Below are 21,588 nucleotides of genomic sequence, written 5' to 3'. Positions count from 1 at the left end.
GAGTCATTACTGGGGTCTAAGTTAAGTCCACACACACACACACACACACACACACACACACACACACACACACACACACACACATACACTGAGATACACAGAGAGAGAGAGAGAGAGAGAGAGAGAGAGAGAGAGAGAGAGAGAGAGAGAGAGAGAGAAAGAGCGGTGGTTAAAGTGAATAACGGGTCTAATTTAGTAATTAAAAGATTGAGGTCTAAAGTTAGAGAAAATGGCTGGCCTGATGAGGTAATCAAGCAAAAAGGAGCTACAACCAGCACACGCAAACATAAACACAGAGACAGAGAGAGAAAGAAAGAAAGAAAGAAAGAAAGAAAGAAAGAAAGAAAGAATGAAAGAAAGAAAGAAAGAAAGTAAATGATGAAAGATGAAATGAAAAACAACTATATGTAACCACACACAAACATACCTATCAACAGGTGCTACAATACATGTAAGATATAGGCTACCACATGCATGCTCACACACTGTGTATAGACCTACAGATGCATAATGATTGGCTACATCAACAAGGCTTTCACTCAATCTCTACTTCACTCACTAACAAACACACAGATACACAAACACACAGATACACAAACACGCACGCAGAAGCATGTAAACACTGATGCACTGTTTGGAGGATTGGAGAGAGAGAGAGAGAGAGAGAGAGAGAGAGAGCATAACCCTTTTTTCTGTTTCATAACAGTTCAAGGCTAACAGTGACGTAGTTGTGGTATAACTCTATATCACTGCTATGATTAAACTGACAGAAATGGGCATTCTCAGGTTAAATTGACATGCTCTCTCTCTCTCTCTCACACACACACACACACACACACACATTTTCACACAAACACACACACAACACACACACACACACACACACACACACACACCACCTCTGTAACCTAGACAGGCCCTCGTGCACTCACACTGATATAAAGCTATATATTTTGACTATTTTGACTGTGTGATATTTCAACACATTATCTTTAAGAGAACACCATGCCATTTTTCATTTTATACACAAATACATAAGACACATCTCAATGAATAGCATACATGCTGTAGTACAATGTCTCCATGAGATGAGAAAAGGATAGAGGCATATAAAGAGAATGCTTGAGAGAGAGAGAGAGAGAGAGAGAGAGAGAGAGAGAGAGAGAGAGAGAGAGAGAGATGCAGAGACAGAGAGAGAGAGAGGACAGTTTGAAAGCATGAATTGTAGCAAACAGAAACTGATAAAGTTAGCAGGTCAGTTGAACATCAGGTGTAAGAAAATACAGTTTCCCTGAATTATTCACCCCATCATGGGGACAAAAAAAGCCTGAAAGGTCAAAAGGTCATAGGGGAGGACAGGAGAGGACAGGTGAGGAGAGAGGAGAGGAGCGTGATGAGAGGAGAGGAGAGGAGAGGTGAGGAGAGAGGAGAGGAGAGGAGAGGAGAGGAGAGAGAAGTGTGATGAGAGGAGAGGTGAGGAGAGGATAACTCAATATTGCATTGTTCCTTTGGTAATCACATTCATAAGAGACAGAAAAAGAAAGAAAAGGAGGGAGAGACAGAGTGTGTGTGTGTGTGTGTATGTGTGTGTGTCTGTGTGTGTGTGTGTGTGTGTGTGTGTGTGTGTGTGTGTGTGTGTGTGTGTGTGTGTGTGTGTGCAAGAGTGATGGCAGTGCTTAAAAAATGTGTGAAGAGTGACACTGTAATGATAAATAAATGAAATAACAGATCAAATGACCACCAGGTGAAAAGTGATCTTTTTCCATTGGTCAGTGGCACTATTATGAGGACAGGACAGGGCCCAGGACGGAGAGGCGCCAAGGAGAAGCACGCATGGTGCAACAGAGGACAACCCTCATGTCAATACTGCATTGTTCTTTTAGCAAGCAATCAACATTTTAACAGAGGGAGAAACAGACACAGGGAGGAATAGCATGTAACAAACAGAGAGATATAGAGAGAGAGAAAAAAAGAGAGAGAGAAGAAAGAAAGAAAGAAAGAAAGAAAGAAAGAAAGCAATGGTGAGAGGAGAATGAGTGAGCAAGAGAGAGAGAGAGAAAGAGAGAGTTAATCCACTGTTAATTGCATTATATCTTTGGAGGCTGTTAATCGCCACTCATGCCGGGCATATTTGCATGGCAATAAAGTGACAGATCGGGGGGGGGGGGGGGGGACAGACAATAGAGGAGGCACAACGTGCTTCAGGGGATAACTATCCAAATCTGACCGCACAAGCCACAGCATACAATGGGCTTTTAACACTGAAGGAATGAAGAGCTGGAACCAAGACTCAAGACCTCTGAGTCAACAACACTAACACCTGTTTGCACAAATCCTTCACAGACAATCACCCTAAACCATAAACCTTACACTATACATACACCATATGGTTTCTATAGCATTAGAGCTGGGCAGCATACAGCATAGAAGACGTTTGGCTCTTACCGGCGTGAGTGAACTGTAGCCGGGGCTGCGCGGCTCTCCAGGCGTGTGTCGCGCTTGATGTCAGCAAGGCTAGCGCGGTCAGGGCAAGCAGTCGCCACATTGTTGGCATGGCGCTCAGACTCACTCCAAGAGCGACGGATCAAAAAGTGGAACACACACGCACACTCTCACCGAGAGACAAGGAAAGAAGCTCACACACTTCCAAGAGCGTGCTTCTTCAGCCAGCCAAGGATGTCCCCTCCCCAACAAACACACGTGTGCACACACCTGCACACGCTGATCAAGTGAGGAAGGTAAGTGGACACCCAAAACTCAATGTGTGTGTGTGTTTGAGCCAGAGAGAGAAAGAGAGTTTACTGTGGTCCCTTCTGGTGACCCAGGGAAATTTAGTCCACTTGCGTTATCCTTTCACTGCGGCAGCTCCAAGTTCTCTTCTACTGACTGACCGACTGACTGAATTCTTCTCATCAGTCTGAATGAGGCTGCAGTGTCTCTCTCTCTCCTCTTAATGATTCAGCTCCTCACTCCTCTGCTCCCTCCGTGTCTCACGTACGTCTTGGTTATGTCTTGATTTGTCCTCTGACTACACGTTTCCTCTCCCCTTCTCTTTCTCTCCTCTTATAGTCCCTCTCTGATCCCTCTCTCTCTCTCTCTTTCAGACAGTCAACTGAGGAGGGAGGCTGAAATCCCAATTCACTGAGCCCGCCCTCTCTCGTACTGTGTGTATGTGTGTGTGTGTGTGAGTGAGTGAGTGAGTGAGTGAGTGAGTGAGTGAGTGAGTGAGGGTGTGTGTGTGTGTTTTAAAGAGGAGAAGACAGCTGCTGTGTGCCTTTCATCTCTTTCCGCATCACTCTCTCCCTCTCTCCTCCCGCCCTCCCTTCTTTTCTCCCTCGTTCTCTCGTTCCCCTGATCTATACCCAAGTCTGTCCTCCTTCAGTAATTATGCTACGCATAAACCACCTCTCTAACCCAGACAGGCACTCACAGAGAACACTCAGCACTGTGACTTGGATCAGCCCCACACAAACGTCTCTTTCTCTCTGTAAAATTACAAATTAGGTGGCTTCATTAAATTACAAATTGATGTGGAAAGTCCATGTCCAAAAGTCCAAAAAAGAACCACCCTTACAGTTTCTGACAACTGTTTTCCCTCTACTCAATCTCTGTCTCTCTCTCTCTGTGTGTGTGTGTGTGTGTGTGTGTGTGCCTGTATCTTGTTCACTTACTCACTCCTCTCTCTCTCTCTCTCTCTTTCTCTCTCTCTGTCTGTCTGTATGTCTCTCATCCTCAGGGACACAAATTGTCCCTTGCTCACAAATTTGTCTGGAAATCCTGGCTACCACCTCTCTCTGCTAGAGTAGGACGATAGATGAAGATAAGATCTCAAATATTAATCATACCCCGAGGAGTTGGAGAGAGAGAAAGAGAGAGAGAAAGAGAGAGAGAAAGAGAGAGAAAGAGAGAGGTGTAGATGGTAGCTTGACTTTGCCACATTTCTGAAGCCAGCAGTGAGGAACTGAAGATGTAAACACTCTTCCCTCTAGTGGCCACGATAGAAAATGACAATAGTGTTGCTAGGGCACATTAAAGCATTTTCCACTTTAAGCAAGGGGCGGCTGGTCTCTTAAGTGGGACTTTCCTCTGGTCCAAAAGCATTCTTGAGCTGACACTTAGTTGCCCGAGGAGGTGCAGCTACATGTGCTGTGTCTGAGCTGAACCTGAGCTAAGGACATTGGAGAGGTGACATAAGGTTAACCAAAATGGCACAGTGGGAGTCATTCTTTGAAAAGACAGGACATTGGTAATTGGATAGCAAGCGTCACTTAAGAGGAGCTGTTGGAGAGGAAAAGTCCTGAGAATGCGTTGAAGTGATGTCACTGAGAGGCGAATGAGAAACCTCATTTTGTGTCCATTTGGTGTCCATCACAGCAGAGCATCCCTCTCCGTCACCCCAGGAGAGGTCCCGGAAGACCTGGCAGGCTGCATGCACGTGACGCCCTGACGATCCCTAGAGGTGAAGGTGGAGGAGGAGGTGGAGACAGACAAGGGTTCACCAGCAGTCCAAGTGGACAGCAGTTTCATGCGTCAGCCACACCACACCACCCGAGACCACACCACCCCCAGACACTGCCATTTACACAGAGTCTGGCCCTCCAAGCACCACCAGTGCAAGCGGCAAATTTATTTCCAGCAGGCAGCTCACCACCACCACCACCACCTCCACCCATCAAACTCTCCAAACAGAAGCTGAAAAACGGCCTCCTCTCTAAATGGCCGGGACTTTCCAGCTCGGACATCCTCCTCCTCCTCCTCCTCCTCTTCCATCTGAGAGGATCTCTATTCGCTTGGCTGCCCTACCACTGCTCGTGGCCACTTGTGCCCGGCTGTGGAAAACCGTGGCCACCGTCCATCACCCTGTCAGGAGAGCAGTCCAGCCTGAAGGAGAGTCTATTCAGCTTGCAGCGCCGGCCGCTGTGGAAGGGCCAGCTCCGCGGCCAAGACTGACTGCCGACGCCACACAGACCCAACACCAGAGTTGGCAGCCGCCTCTCATGAGTACAGTAAGCGTCTGTCCTTGGGTGGGAAGTTTTCAGACGCGGCAAGAAGATCAAAAGGCCCCACTCCTCAAACTCGATTACAATGCTAAGTGAGTTGGCAAGAGCCTGCAGCAGTCATGATGGAGACATACTGGAGGGCAGAGTTTCCATTCCCAGACTGACCGGCGAGAATAAGCATCTCTACACTTGGCCAGTACTTAAGCGAGAAAAGAACCCTCTGTTGTGCCCTCACACGTAAAGACAGCATACAGCATACACACACACTTACATACAGCATACACACACTTGCATACAGCATACACACACTTACTTATGGCACCAGTTTCACAAGCTCCCCCTGAGTGCATCTGTCCTGACTGTGGCCTGCTAGGATCTGATCTGAACCAGCCCAGAATGATACCTTATCTGGGAAAAATCAGGGACCCATTCAGCTGCTATGGGAGTGATATTTTTGCAGGTCTGCTCCATTTCCTCCAGCCAAGGAGATGAAGAGTATTGTGATATAACGGAGCAGCTTGCAGTCTTTATTGACAATATGCAAAACAAAACAAAAAACTCATCTCATATGAAGATGTTTTATGATGCTATATAATGACAAACTTTACAAATATTTCTGTGCACTCTTGGCAACCTTGTCAGGCATGGACAAAATGTAAACAAAGGCATTAGACCAACATGAACAATTAAGATGAGTAAAATGCATAACAATGTGATGGTTTTTATTGTTCTCATTGACTATATCATTGTTGTCGATTATAAAGTGTCACAGCTACCTTTATGTGGTCGATGTTTGAAGTTGTCTATCAAATACATCTGCGTTCTCACAAAGATTGTGATAGTCAATGTTTGTCTAAGTTGTCTATCAAATACATCTGTGATCTTACAAAGATTGTTATTGACGTCACTCTGCCTATGAAACATGCAGAAATGTCTTTCTTTCTTTTGTATAGTTTCTGTTGCACACCATAAACTTAAAGTCAAAATGAAATGGACAATAATAATAAAAAAAAAAATAATAAACATATTTTTTTGCACATGTACCTTTAGGAGGTCCATATCAGGCAAAGATGTCTGTCTTTTCTGAAAGTGTCCTGATTGGCCAAGTTGAAATATGGGCCAGAGATTAAAGCTCATGAGTCTCAGACATTCTTTACTCTCAGATCTATTCTCCAGATAGTCGACATATCGTATAGACAGTTTGGCCTGAGTATCCAGAGACAGAATCACTTCCTGCATTTAATGAGTGAAAGATGGCCATAACCTCTCCCGTATTTGGGCTGTCTGCTTTGTTAAATGTGCTTCTCATCAAAACATTGATTGTCACCGCAAGATATTTAGGATATAAAGAAGAGCTTTCTGTGATCTGTGGGCTACCACCTGCAGTATGGCCTACACCATGCCCAAAGATCAGCAATGCCTCTCTATCACTTTTCCATTAAAAAAACTTTTTTAAACACCACAAAATAGTTTCAATGGAGCACTACACTCTCCTCTGCTCTGGTAAGCAGAGACACAGTGATTGTGAACCACAGGGAATTACTAGGCGTAAGCTGCTGTGATGCACCCAATCAAAATATGTGTGTTCCAGAAGATGGAAGTTATAGCTCAACAAACCTCAAATCTCAGTCCTTCGTTAGACCTATCACCTCGTCTGTGGACTGGGCCAGTTTTTTGTGGCTTGATAGAATACCCTCCTACTCTCACCACCACTATGGCTAGTTTAACCTGTGAACCTAATCCTGCACCCATTCACAACACACCAATCCGTCATGTTACGTCATATAAGTATCTGGGTGTCTTTATTGATTGTTCCCTTGGTACATTCATGTTGAAAGTCGTTGTACTAGGCTCCAACAGAGAATGTAGGCCTACTTCTTAAGAAGGCTTAGACTGTATGGTGTCAACAGCAAACTTCAAAATAATTTTAGAGAGTGTGATACGCTATAGTATGCAAACCTGGTATGATAATCTTTCAGTTTAGTTCAAGTTCAAGTTAGGGTGTCTGGTCAATACAGCTTTGAAAATTGTAGGGTACCAAGAACAGTGTTACAGTCACTGTATGAAAAATCAGTAATCAGGGAGGCACATAGGGTACAGTAAGAATCTAGATGATCCTACCCACCCACATACTGAATCAGGAAATAGCACTGTATAGACGATTCAGTAGACGATTCAGAATGCCAAACTGCAAATGAAACCTAATTTATCCCCAGCTGCAAATAAGATGCTAAACAGTAACAAATGACTGTGTATTATTAGTAGTATTATGCAATTTACTTATCTTAGCCTAGTAGCCCAGATTGCTGTTGGTTTACACGTTTACCCCCACTGTGTTGTGCACATTCTGCTGAACTGCATCTATGTTTTTTGTTGTGGATGATGCAGTGAACTTTATCCTTATCTTATCTTAATATACCAATTAGATCGTATAGGGCTGCTTTTTAAATCACTAGGCTAAACCATTAAGTAGCTACATAAATCACTTCACTCACCCAACTGCCCGTGGTCTGCACTGATGCAGAATTTCTTTGTTTGCCAAAAGTTGCACTCATTGATAGCCCTATACATGGATTTCTATGCAACATCACGAAAACATCCGTGCGCAACCAAGAGGCAGAAAGCACCTAGAACAGCATAGAGCAATGCAAAAGAGCAAAAGAATAAAATTAGTTTTTGTGCTGAAAACGGCACCAATTCGAAATCACGATGGTTAGAGAATGTTAAATATGTTCAATATCCCTAACGGAATGCATGTCTTCGCCAAAAATGACAAAATACGATGTTATATTAATAATGCAAATGAACGGCAAACTTTGAAATATAGTCTGAAATGAGATGTTATTATCATTGAGACAACAGGGGTATACAATAAAATCCGATTGTAGCTTACAGCCGACTATTTAGGTTAAGTTTATAACGTTGTGGACGGCCACCAAGCGTCTTCTGCCTCACGGCTGCGCGCGCATCTAGTTTTGTTGGTAAACGGGAAACCCGTGTATAGGCTCACTTCTAAAGGTCTTAGTTGTAACAGCTGTCAGTGATGCGAAGCTCCAATCGAAAGGCTTTTAACACCCGCAGCTAACTTAATTTTACCACAGGCTGCTGTCAACTCCTCCTCGTGTACAGCCACCAGGTGTCGCTGATGGATTAAAGTACACGCAAGTCTGAAATCGTGGTGTTTTATTTTGCATTAGGCTGTCAAGAACATTGACAAGGCCTCCCAGCAATATTTTCCGAGAATTTGTGTTCAACCTGCAACATATTCGACACATAGCACACATACCACAGAACAGAAAACATTTGATGAGGGTTAATTTTCATGGTCAGATTTAATGCCTTTTAATTCACATAGGCTATATAAAAAAAAGAAATGTTTATGATAGGCCTATACATCTTGTCTTCTTTACTGATTCCAGCGTCTTTATAGCCACCTAGGTGCGCAGGTTGATGTGGCTACCAGGCAAAGACAACGCAGTGGGATAATTGAAGATTTTTTCTCTCCCTCCTTTTTTTACGTTTTTATGTGATGTGCCTTCGTTTTGCAGTGGTTAGATTTAGGGAAACATGCAATGGTTTGTTGGGGTCTCGGGGAAAAGTTATCTAACTTGTAAAATGGTGTAGCCTAGACTAGATAATACCACAATATATATCACAATATCTTATCGAATATATGCGGTTTGAACACATAACATGATTAACTGACGAAGCCTTTAGGAAACACCAGATGTTTTCTTGTCACATTAAAACGATGATGTGCTCGATTGCAATAACTTGTGCAATGCGTTTCCGCGTTGATGTCAACTGCCTACTCAGAGGGTCCACCCACCTTCGCTTGGACTCCCCTCCCCTTCTCCCCGTCTGACACACGTGGCTCTTTCTTCTTTCTCATTGGGTGTAACGGAAAAAGATGAGCTCATATTGGTTAAAAATAGGTTGACTCGCCACGGCTAAAAATAGGCCCGTATAAAAGCTGGGAGTTTCGCACAAGCGCTCTACACTACTGCCGCTTGAGCGGGAGAAGATTGAAACTCAATGAAAGAGGGCGAGTGAGCGAGAACGAACAGGGCGTCGACGCTTCCCCTCACAAACCCCGCAGCATCGCGCAGAGGACTTGCCCAAGACCGAAAGTATGCAACGCTTTGAGCTTTTCAGGCCAGCCGTATATGGGTGTAACCAGTTGGGGGTGTAGGCTTGGTGACGAGTTCCTTCCTTTTCACACTAAGACCCAGGGCCGAATTGTACCCATAGACAAAAGAAGTATTTAGGGCCATTTGAGACTATTATGATCAACATTGTTTCACAATCAATCAATTACATTACATTACATTACATTACATTACATTAAAAAAATATCTCTGGTCTGTTTAGAATGTGAAGTATTTTTAGCATTCGCCTACCTTATTTGTAGTACCTTACATATTTATTGTGGCCTATTACATGCCTTTTTTCACCCATTCGAACCCATTATATCTGAATGTCAGCAGCATCATAAGTCTGAATGACAGCTGGAAGTTGGCCTGGTCAAAAGGAGAATGTCCACCATCAGATATTATGTATTCAAATACATTCTGAGGGTCCATGTAAGCCTCACTGTACAGGGAGCATTCTAAAGTGAAGGAATTAATTCAATTCATACAATACATAATGTACATATAATACATTACAAATATATATTTATACTCATTGATTGTTTTCCTGAAGTTTTGTTGTAATGTGTTTCCTGGGCCCTTACAACCAGACCTCAATTTCTTCTGTCTGGCAGTATATGGTAGGCTATAGTGAGTTAATACACAAATCGACTTTGCTAACACTCCGAAAAAAAAAAAAATTATAAATAAAAAGCCGAAAAAGAAGTCTGTAGCTGTAGGCTACAAGGAAAGTGAGGTTATTGGCAAAGGTACCTTCAGGTCAAGAGTAACCACTGAGCTTAAAAGAATGCATCACCTGTGAACCAATAGATGTGTGACGATCCAGTCTATGTGCTTTTACTGATCTGTGTTCAGAGGGTACCTGGGTACCTCTTAATACCTCACTTAATAGCACAGCCAGCAGGTGTAGTGGTATATTTTAATAATGTTTGGTTTAGCGCACAACACTCATAATGTTCTGTGTAGAAAGTCATTTATTACACAAGAAAACAGTTTACAAATGCAGCTTCCAGTCATGTCAGCAGTCACACGTGAGTATGCGTGCATTTCATATGTACAAACTTGTATACATGCCCCTTTTTGAACACCATTTTCTTGACTCTTTTTCACCATTTTATTTATTGTCCTCTAAATCTAAAACAAGTCTTAAAAATGATTTGTACATACAACAAACTTAAAAATAAAAATAAAATAATATCAGCCCTGTTGGTTATCAAAGACATACATAAGGACCTGCAGGGCGGAGTACTTGATTGACAGCAGGTAGGCCCGGCCCACTCCTAAGGTCACATAACAGTATTTGGCAAGTGGGCAGGGCAATGGTGTCCCAGAATCAGTTAAAGCGATAAAACTTAAGAACATAAACAAATGTCCTCGTCCGCATGTTGCTTAAATACTGATGAAAGCTCCCATGTCGTCACAAATTAAAAGCACTTTTTTTTTCTTTAATAGGTTCTATGCTCAGGGAGTTTGGCAGCTCTGAGGGAGGTGTGTATGTCTCTGTGTGTGTGTGTGTGTGTGTTTGTATGTATGTGTGTATGTGTGTGTGTGGATAGTGAATGGTTGAAAGTGGAGGCACCAAGAATCAGGTGTCCACGCACACAACCAGCCCTCGGCCCCGCCCACTCTCCTTTTTGTCCCCATGTCAGGGGTAGAGTCCAGTAGCCAGTGGCTCAGAGCAGAAGGCATTTGTTGCTCTTCTTGCCCCGGCGTGCTTGTAGTGCCGCCCTGGTGGCCATCTCAAACACCTCCCGCACGCTGTCCTTCGTCTTCGCCGAGCACTCCATGTAACCGAATGCACTGATTTTATTGGCCATGTCTAATCCCTCCTCTCCCTTGACGGGCTCCTATTGGTTGAAGGGAAAGGGACAGAGTGATGAAGTAATGCCTCCACAACAGCACAGTCAACAATGAGGCCCAACACACACACACACACACACGCGCACACACACACACACATGAATATTCAAGAGGCCAGATACCAGGGGACTGAGGGGATGGGGTGGGGGGATATAAACATGGTTTAGTGACTACCTCAGATAAGTTCACTTGTAAGTAACAAACATAAGTAATAAACCTTCTAAAAGAGACCTTCGGTGTTGTTTTGCTTGGAGAATAAAGCTGTCGGACCTTCTATTAGGAGGTTTACCACTGAGTTTAATCACCATTTTGACGTGTGTGTGAAGGTGTGTACCTGTTTCATTTTGGCAAGCTCTCGACGTGTGTGGTCATCGTTACGGAGATCTTTCTTGTTGCCAACAAGGATAATGGGAACGTTGGGGCAAAAGTGTTTCACCTCGGGCGTCCACTTTTCCGGAATGTTCTCTGTGAAGGCCAAGAGTACAATAGTGGTCATCTTTAGAGCTGTGTATTTCTTGTGTTACTGTTCCAGACTACAGGGTTTACTGTGGTGTTTCTGTTTACAGTGAACATGGTAGTTGAAATGTAACGCACATGTAAGGTTACGAGTTTCTAGCTACTGACAGATACATTAGGCAGAGGAAAGTACACATTCTATGCAAAAAAACATAGAACAAATAATAACCATGTAGCAATGCACTGCTAGAAGTTGAAAGTGAGGAGATGTAGGGGGGAATAAATGTATAGTGTGAGAGAGGGAAGTATTCAGTCCACACATGAATAAGAGAACAAGAGAAAAAGAGCTTTAGGGTCTGCTTGTGTGTGTGTGTGTGTGTGTGTGTGTGTGTTCTCACCCAAACTGTCTGGGCTGTCTATGGAAAAGCACATGAGGATGACGTCAGTGTCAGGATAGGACAGGGGGCGGAGCCTATCATAGTCTTCCTGTCCAGCTGTGTCCCACAAAGCCAGTTCCACCTTAAAGAAACATGTGTACAAACACACACACAAAGTTCAGTTTCTGACATGAGCTGACAAAAAATATCTTCCTCAACAGGTCCATTTTTCTGTCTTCAGGTCAGTGTGTCGTCAACATCAACACTATCCTGCACTGAACAGCTGGTAGTCACTAGCTCTGTGCTCACCACTCACTCTCACTGCCCAGAGCCTCCTGGAGGGGTCAGGGGTCATAGCCTGCTTATCTGTCCAGCAGAAGGGGTTCAGAGGGTGAACTGCCCGAAAATGGACTCCAACCAACTCGGTGTTCAAAGCCAAAACAGTCAGTCCTGACTACTCCATAAAGCCGCTTTTGGGTTTCTTTTTTTTTATTTCTAGAGTGCTATTCAGGACACTCGCTCACGTGAATCCCCGACGATGAAGAGCCAGCAGAGGCTCAGAGGTCCTGCTGAAATGGGAACACGGAGCTAAATGAGGAGTCTGAATTAGGGCGAAAGTGTAAAAGGCGAGACTTAATTTAACTAAGTAGAGAGACATGAGGGTACTCAAGGCCATCTCACTAGTTTAAAGATGGTTGGCTTATTTTTTATTTTTTTTTGTGTGTGTAAATTTTAATTTAGGAGTCCAAGATAGGCAAGGCTCTTTTCTATAATTGTCCTTGTGTTCTCCTTTAGTTTTTATTAAAGCGTTTCAATATGTTTCAAATCAGTTCAGTCACTGAGATTCTTGGTGGTGTGGGCAACATCAGAAACCATAGCTATGCCTAGAGCATTGATGAACCATTATCCACACAACTAAATTGGAATTATAGAGCACAACAAACACTACCTTGGCCTTTCACCTGCTTATCAACATTACGCTGCTACCAAGAGCAAATAAACTGCATTGCAAACCCATGCTTCAACACCTTCTTAGGTGTTTGGGGGAGGGGTCCTTACCTGTTTGCTATCCACTTCAATGTCAGCTACATAATTCTCAAAGACTGTAGGGACGTAGACCTCTGGGAACTGGTCTTTACTGAACACGATCAGTAGACAGGTCTTTCCACAGGCTCCATCTCCAACAATCACCAGCTTCTTACGGATTGCTGCCATGCCTGTATGAAGAGACCACTTGTTAATCAGATACACAGGACACAGGTCATCACATGAAATAAACCATGTAGATGTGTATTAATTTGCTTACAGATTGATGTACATGTAAGTTGAGACAGATAGTAATATAGAAAATGTATTTCTGAGGTCTCCTATCCTTCATCATATCATATCGAAAGCCTCTGGAAAGCAACCATAAAACAAATGCTATTGAGGGGATACTTATCTCAAATCTAGCCCGTACCCCACATACCAAGGCAGAGATGTTGTGGTGTATTATCATCGCAGCTTATCCTCCCAAATAAGATGGCGTCATTGCAGCAACAGATGTCTTGTACACGGTGAGGGTTCAAGCTTCTCTAGCTATTAAGCCTAACGTCAATTACAGTCAATACCTCAGTTAACCGAGTGAAGAGGGGAAATACTAGTAGGATGCTCACGGCGCATCACCACTTTCGAGTTCATCCCTTAAATTATTACTGATTCAATCTTTGGAACAACTATCAGTGCACGTTTACGTCGAAGACGCCACGCTGAGCATCTCCACCGACTGATTTCTACCTCAACATCATGATCTGCATTGAACTTTACAGTCATGCAACAAAAAACCTCACATCAATCAATCATAACTGCTTCATACAATTTCTGTTTCATGCATTCTCCAATAATACTGTTTGAACACTGCTTAATGCTAGCTTCCTATTAAGACAGGACAGATAGTTCGTGTTGGCGAGCTTGGTCATATCCTGCCTAAAGCATGAAATTCAGTTCACACTGAATCGGTTACATCCAGAAACAATTGCTTTGCTGCCTAACGTTAACTAAGTTACATTGGTGAATCTGTCATCTCTACTCTCTCTCCCCCGCTGATTTAATGTTTACCATCTTAATAGCTTTCTAACTTCATACAAACTCGTTGTGCAACGTTGGCTATTCAACTTATGGTCGGAGACATAAGGTAAAAGTTGACAGCACTACTCCTTTTGTCTCAGTAGCCTATGGTACATAAACCTGTCACAGAGCTGCTTAGGATAAAGAAATGTGAAACTCTACGGTTAAACTGACAAGTAAGCTTCCAGTCTCCCAATCAATATGTCCAAGAGATCGCAATGAATTGTTTTTTCAACGCCTTGTTGGTAGACGAAGTGCGGAAGCTAATATAGATGGGAGACTCGCTGGAGGAAAGTAGCTATGCTAGCTTGCTAGGTATAGAGCTGAAAATGCGAATAACTTTTGTATTGGACAATTCAGTTACTTGCCCCCACAGTTCTAAGTACTTTACTCACATTTTCTTTAGCTGAAATTATATTTAACCAGTCATTACAGTCCTACCTGCAATTTAGGTGGCTGGCAAATGTTTTCCAGTAGTCGTTCAACGCCGACTCCCGTTTCCTCCTAAATCCGATACAATGAATTGCCGAGGGCGCGCAAGGGGCAGGCGCAGTGAGACGGCAGGGGGGGGAAGGGATGGCAGGGACGATTTCAGCCACGCCTGTGCGGGCACGTTATGAAGAGCTTCAAAGCGATAAATAGCAGTATTATGTGAGTTCGTGGGTTAATTCACAAAACACGTTCATGAACGAAAAAAATAAACTCATTCAATGTCGTTTGATAAGCCATGATCTGGCATTTAGCCAACATAAAATAATTAATTTTAATATGAGTAACAAAGGTGCAAGTGTGTGTGGATTCAAGCATCGGGAAATTACCACTGTTATCACTAGCCCTCCATACAGCTTCGTACAGTAAATTTTCAAGTAGAGATGGATAAGAAGCATTTATGTATACATGGTTCCATCAAGAACTAGGCCTAATTCATCAGATAGCCTATTGAACGGCCACCTATCGACCTAACCACTTAATCTACTCCCGGGAACATATTTCATTTGTAACAATTTTCAGGCAATGCTTATTTCATCAGGTGGAAAATGACCGTATACAAATTTAGGAAGTTATTACATCAATAAGCCATGTTATTTTGAAATGACTAAATTAAAACCGGCTCTGTACTAAATAGCTCAATCGTGCCACCTAGCGGTAGATTAAGATATGACATAAATATAGCAAACAAAGACAGCTGCAACAATGTTTCCAGTCAATCTTTTGTTACATACATTTACTCAACAATTATCCCTCCATCGTTGTCTACCTCAATCAGTAAACATCTGTCTTTATTTATGCGAGACGTGGTGTAAGAAAAAATGGTTCAGTTACACGCTGCAATTTTTGATAAACAATTCTTAAATCTAAAAAACAAAACAAAAATTAAAATATATATATATATACTGCATTAACCCAAACAGGCAGTCTGAAGCACATTGTCACCCTTTTGTCTTGGTTGCCAGTCTCCCATCGCTGCTGTCGTGAATCCTATGACAACTGTCACGACAGTGGGATGCACGACAGAAATTACGGGTGACGGGTAGCAAATGTAAAAATAAACAGCCCTGTTTAGTGATACTAATTTGTTAATAGGTGCAAAAAACTATTGTGAGGTAGTTTGGCTTTGAAATGTCTGCAAATTTTATACAGCCTCAAAAGGAAACATCAAAATGAAAAGCGGAAAGTGGAAAGTCTGGCTAAATTACCTCAGACTAAGTGGTTAACCTCCTAATAGAACAGCCATATGGATACATTTCCCCAGCAAAACAAAGCCAAAAGACTGTACTATTAGGAGGTTTACCACTTAGTCTAGAGGAGGTTACTATTAGGAGGTTAGTACAGGCTTGTCACAAGTCTGCATTCTTGAAATACCACCAGATAATGCTAGTAGCCGTTCATTTCAACTACATATGGTGGAAAGTTTTGAAAATACAGAAAGGCTCAGTACTATTGCACTGTATATACCCTTTTGAATACATAGATATTCAACTTTCTAAATGGCAATTCATAGTGTCCTTTCATCGTGGTTCTGAGATAACAGACATTTTTATGGACACCTCTTATCCACCAAGATATGTTAAGATAAGTATTATGTAAGAGTATTGTGGAATTATGTTATGAATAGCCTTGGCCTGTAAATATTTTTTTTGTGAAATGTGAATATTTATATGGAATATATCCCAACACTGAATTGCAACATTTACTTTACAAGAATGTGTACTGCTTTGGCAGCTAAACAGTTATAATATGAAATCGCGGCAGGTGGCGGCACCGGTGCCACTAGTGCTTGCAGCTCAATAAACTCCCAGGAGCACAAACTCGTCCTTCAGGATTTATTATTTTGTTTTGTACAGAGCAATGAAGAGACTGGGGTGCCAACCAGGAAAGAGATCTCCACCCAAACCTCTACAGGGAGGAGAGATAAAACAGAGGCTGCATCTCAAATAGTTCATCCTTTCACTATATAGTCAGACCCCCCATAAACTGCAGCTTTTCTGCATGGGGATAAAAATACAAATATTATATAGAGGACAAGGAGATATTTGAGAGGCAGCGAAAGACTGTGGGATCTAGAGATAGTCAGTGATAGACCAAGAAAAAATGAACAGAGAGGATTCCTGGTCGCAGAGCAAGTTGCCTTTGCCAGCACACAAAAAACACCCTTTATCTACGTTTCAACCCGAGCTGATGCTTTATCAAAATTAGTCCTCATTGCGTAAAACACACAAACAAACCCTAACCCACATTTAAACAAAATCCCACCAAAATATAATATCATATGAGCGTGTGACTTAAGAGACTTTTTTCTGTAGACCCAACTCACTCTAATAAGCCCCAGACAAATAAACAGAAACCATGAGGACAAAGAAACAAAAGAAACAGACTGATCGATACAATTCGGGCATCTGAACTGGATCATTACTGTATTGCTCTCAAGCCAAGCTTTTTTTTAGTGTGCATAAAAAATGTGTTCCATTAACACCCATTACTCTCGTCTGTCAGTCTGTCACAATTATAAAACACATATGCGCGCACTTACACACACACACACACACGCGCACTTACACACGCGCACACACTTACTGCACACACATGCACGCGCACACACGCACAGACACACACGGACAGACACACACGCACACACACAGCTGATCAATAACTGCATACAAGAGGGAGGCGGCATTCCTCACGACAACCACATTCCGTTGGTGTGATGAGAGACACACACTTGAATCTCCACGACGACGTATCCACACACAATCTCACGTTGTGGAAAAGTTTGCAGGGCAAGACTTACTTTTGTCTTGAAAAAAAAAAAACGAAAAAAAACAGAACTCTCAAAAATGTGGATACATGGTTCCAGTCCAGCCTGGAAAAGGATTCTTGGAGGAGTCTGAAAATTCCCTACCACCCTCTACCCCTCACGACGACTGAGTCAAGGTGTCTATAGTCCACGGAAAACAAAACCACCCCATCAAAAATAACGAACAGAAACGCCCCATCAACCTTTTCTGCATTTATTCAGAAGAAATCAGCCCAGGGGGAGACAAACAACCGGGGGAGGGGGGGGGTGGGGGGTGGACTGTCTTCTGTACAGTAATTCTGGGATTATTTTTAGTGCCACAGAAGCAAGGTATAGAGTGGAGCCACTGTACTTCTGTCAAACGTCGAAGCTGAGAAACTTCCATTTGTGGTAAACATCTATGTATATGCGTGTGTGTGTGTGTGTGTGTGTGTGTTTTGGGAAGCAGAGGTGTGTGTTAGTAATTCATAAGGCTAATTACTGTACGTCAGATATGAACAGGACTTGACTGTTTTATGATTCGGTATGTGTGTGTTCCATTACACAACTGAGAATGCGTACATGTGTGACATGCCTCAGAGCTTTGTATGTATGTACTTCCGTCTGTCTGTGTGTGTGTGTGTGTGTGTTAGGAGTGGGAGGGGGCGTCCTCAAAGCTGATGATGCTGGACTCCTGCCCTGTGGGGCTCTGGCCAGAGCTGGTGCTGGTGGCAGGTGTGGAGGCATCGCGGGTGGGCAGCAGTGGGGTGTCCGTCCGCACCTCATCCTCGTCATCGTCCTCCTCGTCCTCCATGTTGGGCCAGGCAGACTGGTCTTCCACGCGCTTCAGTCGTTCATTCAGAGCCTTCAATGCCAGTTGCCTTTGGACAGATCAAAATCAAGTATTACTTGCCTTGATCAAGACAAAAACTTAGCACCTACTAATGATGAAGTGCACAATATTCTGTATATTAGATCGCCTCTAGCCCTGTGTTCAGAACATCGACTCTATCACTACATAGGGTTGGACTATATAGTTAATAATTACATGGTAGTTATTCACCATATAGTGCACTGTGTGCTATGTAATGAATGACTGGATGTTCTGAACACAAGGCCAGCGTCATCTTCACTGGGTGAGCCATAAGTAATTAGGCCTTGAGCAGCCCTTAAAAGCCATAAATACCTGCCAATGTCCACTCTAATGACAAACCATAAGTGGCTGACCAGGATGGAAGCCCTTGTCTTACCTTCTCCTCTCCGCATCCTGAGGGTCAGTGCCCGGCAAACTGATTGTAATGGAGGAGGGTGCGCCCACGTCGTATCTCTTCACCATCTTCCTACACACCTTCATCTTGACAAGCGCCGCATGGACCAGGGTGGCCACCAGCCCCACGGCCGGCTGGAGAGCCTCGGGGAAGAAGGAGGCGAAGGCAAAGTGGTCAGACATGTCGCCGCGGCCCCGGCTGTGCCGCTGGTAGAAGCGCAGGTACACCCAGCCCACCAGGGCGCCGTAGCAACAGGCGGCTAGCGGCGCCGCCGTGTCCAGGAGCCCTGCCAGCCGCAGCACGGCCAGCGTCAGGAGAGCCAGCGCTGGGGCCGCCTTCAGTCGGACCTGCGGCACGCGCAGCACCGTGGTGTCCCCAGCCGTCTGCTTCAGGGCCACAAGGACCCCGCCGAGGAACCCGGGCGCACCGTAGATCCGCACTGCAAACAGGTAGTCCAGGTCAAAGGTGGCGGCATAGGTAAAGAGGTAAGAGAGGCCCGCAAGGAGGCCCGCCGAGATGTTGACCACGGCGAAAAAGATGAGCAGCTCCAGTGCTCCCCAAAGGGGCTCCAACAGCCGGCCTGACACCATTACAGTGGCAACATTGACCACTACTCCCCATATGTGCTGCTCAACCACAGGGTGGGTCACCAGTGTCCATACCCAGAAGTTTGGAGGAAAAAGGAAACCTGGCGTCACGCCGAGAGCATAGGGAGTGTCTACTGCCCAGGATAGAAGGTAAAATACTAGCACTGTCGCACAGATGGACTTAACTACTACGCTGGTGCTGGCGAGTGCGCTCAGAAAGTGCTGTCGGGCCACAGGTAGGTAGCGGTTCATTATGCCGAGTGCTGTCTTCTCGTTTGTCACGATCAAGAACCGAGCAGACTTTGGCAAGGTGCAGTAGCTGTGTAGCTGATGTCAACAGCCCCAAAGGCAACTGACGTCGACAGCAGATCTTGACATCCAAGGGGAAGAGTGGGGCTTCATTCGCCAGAAAAATAAATCGTGATTATTCCAAGTGTGTTTTATTTTTAGCTTGAAAGGCAAAGTTGGGATTTGACGTCACTGCACTAGGAGGTTAGCCTAACGTTACACGACAATGGAAATATCTTTAGACTACTTTACTACCTGTCTAGTACAAAATGTTAAGTGGTGTTAGGAAACGAAGCAGGACACTTTTTGCCTTCTGAGTGACCTCTATAAGAGTAGGTATCACGATTCTCACTGTGGCCTGATATTTGGTCTGGGATTGCTACACAACAGATAACAAGATGACTTGGCCAAGTTGATTTCGCCACTGACTGTTTGTTATTCATCTACTACTAACTCACTACACATGGCCAACGAGCCCCGCATAAGTCAAGAAAATGAAAAACTATTTACAATTAAATGACGACGATATTTGGACAACTACGTGAGCTTCGTCTTTTAGCTTTACTGCTGATAAGGTGACTGACCAACCAGGTAGGTTGAAAAGGGCTTGCTAGGTTGGGTTAACCTAGCTATTCTGGCTAGCTTAACATGTTTGGGCTAACTGTCAACTTAATCGTAGCAATCACAAAGTATCTGATCTGTTGGCAGCCAGCAAATAGTTTACTGAAAACTCAACTGACCGTTAACCACAGATTATCTTTCCTTCACTAACGACCTAGTTAATACAGCCATGTACACCGTTAACAAAACTTTTGTCAACGGAGCTAGACAGCTAACGTTAGCACTGCTAGCTAGCATTAAGTGTCCATCAGCATTTAATTTAGCTAGCAGACGACTATGACACTTCTGCCGACTGTAACTCTCAGAGTTCGAGTATTAAGCAAATACTCAGTTTATTACACGTATCACCTGACTATCTAACCCCGCTGTATTGAAAAATAGATTTGCTGCCAAGGCTTAGCTTGATATACTCCCCAATGTTGTTCTTCCTTTCTCGGTTTTGAGTCCACAGGTTAGCCCGAGGATTTCCAGAAGTAACAGGCCGTCAAAGCACTAGAAAACAAGATTAACTTTTGTATTAGACAGATCTCCTGCACCAGTGTTTTTTGGTTTACCTCTCGATACCTAAAGCGGACTTACACGTTTGTCATCTTTCATGATGTAATGTTTGTTCTTTTAAGTCCCAGACACTCCCGTAACGTTAGGTATATTCTGTACAGCAGAGAGTGCATACGCGAGATTTGCCTACGTCATTGCATACCCAACGGACGTCAGTTTACGGTAGGTGGAAGCAGCACAGACAGACGGGAAATTGAGTGTTTTGGGATCATAGCTCAACATCAGTACCTGACTGTCCTTACATGGCTGACACAAACATACAACAAAACACGGTAGGCTGATGTATTGTTTAATCAATCTGGTGTGAGTCCGGCTAAGGTTTGTGGAAAGCAAACCTTTTGCAGTATTGTGCAATGGCTCCAGTGAGTGAGTGTAGGCTACCTTGTAGGCCTAAAAGTCCAAGAAAAAAGGCCAGGTAGGCTATAGAAAACACAACATACATTACGTCATACATATACTAGATGACAAGACAGGCTACTAAACATATTGGACAATAGAACTAAATATGGAATTAGACCCTGTGCTGTGTTATGAAATCCAATCTGCAAATAGAAGCTGTAGAAATCCTCATCCATTCTGTACTGTCATCAAAACCTGATGTTCGCATAATTTGGAAGCAATAGGCCTAAATCTTAGTCTTTTATGACAATGGTTTCATATGCTGAGATATTACCTAATTTATCACTATTAAATGCTACAATCAGCTTGTTTGTCCCTGGTGAACTTGGTACAAATTCAAGTTTAGTTGTGGCAAACTGCTTGGGTGCCACTGTTCCAATTCTGTAGAGACAAAAAAAAGTACCATTGACATATTAACGTCTTTAAATTCATGAACATCAGCGTCTCACACATGTTGCTGTTACTGTAAGTCATACATTTTGGGTCATGTAATAGGCCTATGCCTCCACTAGGTTTGTGTGGCTTATGTCTTAAGGGTCAAGTAGACTTGTTTTGTAACATGGACTATAATTCCATTCCATGAGGTATGATTTTACCACAAGTTGCATAAGATTGGCATTATGAGCTATGGCTATTGCGGTTA

At 43.5% G+C, this 21,588-nt stretch overlaps 4 protein-coding genes across 5 annotated transcripts in view; all 4 read right to left on the bottom strand.

Annotated features, from left to right (window-relative positions):
• Positions 1 to 3,224, bottom strand: part of sema3h (sema domain, immunoglobulin domain (Ig), short basic domain, secreted, (semaphorin) 3H) — a 36,393-nt gene extending 33,169 nt beyond the window's left edge. Inside the window, exon 1 of one of the 2 annotated variants that reach the window (XM_076276673.1) lies at positions 2,446 to 3,224. In XM_076276673.1, the coding sequence (XP_076132788.1) occupies positions 2,446 to 2,554 (109 nt within the window). In that variant the 5' untranslated portion in view covers positions 2,555 to 3,224. The remainder of the gene's footprint in view (positions 1 to 2,445) is intronic. The other variant, XM_076276672.1, reaches the window with a different exon arrangement.
• Positions 3,225 to 10,107: 6,883 nt separating this feature from the next.
• Positions 10,108 to 14,494, bottom strand: LOC143114856 (rho-related GTP-binding protein RhoA-B-like). Its single transcript, XM_076276674.1, has 5 exons — positions 14,392 to 14,494; positions 12,904 to 13,061; positions 11,866 to 11,986; positions 11,346 to 11,476; positions 10,108 to 10,998 (listed from the first exon to the last, which is right to left on the bottom strand). The coding sequence occupies exons 2-5, from the start codon at positions 13,057 to 13,059 to the stop codon at positions 10,825 to 10,827; spliced, it is 582 nt and encodes a 193-aa protein (XP_076132789.1). The 5' UTR covers positions 13,060 to 13,061; positions 14,392 to 14,494; the 3' UTR covers positions 10,108 to 10,824.
• Positions 14,495 to 16,260: 1,766 nt separating this feature from the next.
• tmem115 (transmembrane protein 115) lies at positions 16,261 to 20,685 on the bottom strand. The gene is made up of 3 exons (XM_076275493.1): positions 20,568 to 20,685; positions 18,475 to 20,480; positions 16,261 to 18,105 (listed from the first exon to the last, which is right to left on the bottom strand). Exons 2-3 carry the CDS (start codon positions 19,329 to 19,331, stop codon positions 17,874 to 17,876), a joined length of 1,089 nt encoding a protein of 362 aa, XP_076131608.1. The 5' UTR covers positions 19,332 to 20,480; positions 20,568 to 20,685; the 3' UTR covers positions 16,261 to 17,873.
• A 134-nt stretch (positions 20,686 to 20,819) lies between these two features.
• The window catches only part of LOC143115274 (protein-glutamine gamma-glutamyltransferase 2-like), a 28,173-nt gene continuing 27,404 nt past the window's right edge, over positions 20,820 to 21,588 (bottom strand). Inside the window, exon 14 of the mRNA XM_076277249.1 lies at positions 20,820 to 21,326. Coding sequence (XP_076133364.1) covers positions 21,179 to 21,326 — 148 coding nt within the window. The 3' untranslated portion in view covers positions 20,820 to 21,178. The remainder of the gene's footprint in view (positions 21,327 to 21,588) is intronic.

This window comes from Alosa pseudoharengus, unplaced genomic scaffold (assembly GCF_046254945.1).
Source record: "Alosa pseudoharengus isolate Yale_2024_CS ecotype anadromous, Long Island Sound unplaced genomic scaffold, YU_APseudo_1.1 YU_APseudo_1.1_scf_9, whole genome shotgun sequence".
Lineage (NCBI taxonomy): Eukaryota > Metazoa > Chordata > Actinopteri > Clupeiformes > Clupeidae > Alosa > Alosa pseudoharengus.
The sequence above is the reverse complement of the archived record's forward strand: the minus strand, read 5'-3'. Positions and strand labels throughout refer to the sequence as shown.

What these genes read in the sequence shown, in the direction of transcription:
- LOC143114856 (XM_076276674.1), bottom strand. Translation starts at nt 13,059, where the DNA reads ATGGCAGCAATCCGTAAGAAGCTGGTGATTGTTGGAGATGGAGCCTGT. An exon ending in TTGAAGTGGATAGCAAACAG is followed by an intron (nt 11,987 to 12,903) that starts GTAAGGACCCCT and finishes TGTTTCTTTAAG; the next exon opens with GTGGAACTGGCTTTGTGGGA. An exon ending in AGACAGCCCAGACAGTTTGG is followed by an intron (nt 11,477 to 11,865) that starts GTGAGAACACAC and finishes TGGCCTTCACAG; the next exon opens with AGAACATTCCGGAAAAGTGG.
- tmem115 (XM_076275493.1), bottom strand. Translation starts at nt 19,331, where the DNA reads ATGAACCGCTACCTACCTGTGGCCCGACAGCACTTTCTGAGCGCACTC. An exon ending in CAGGATGCGGAGAGGAGAAG is followed by an intron (nt 18,106 to 18,474) that starts GTAAGACAAGGG and finishes ATCTGTCCAAAG; the next exon opens with GCAACTGGCATTGAAGGCTC.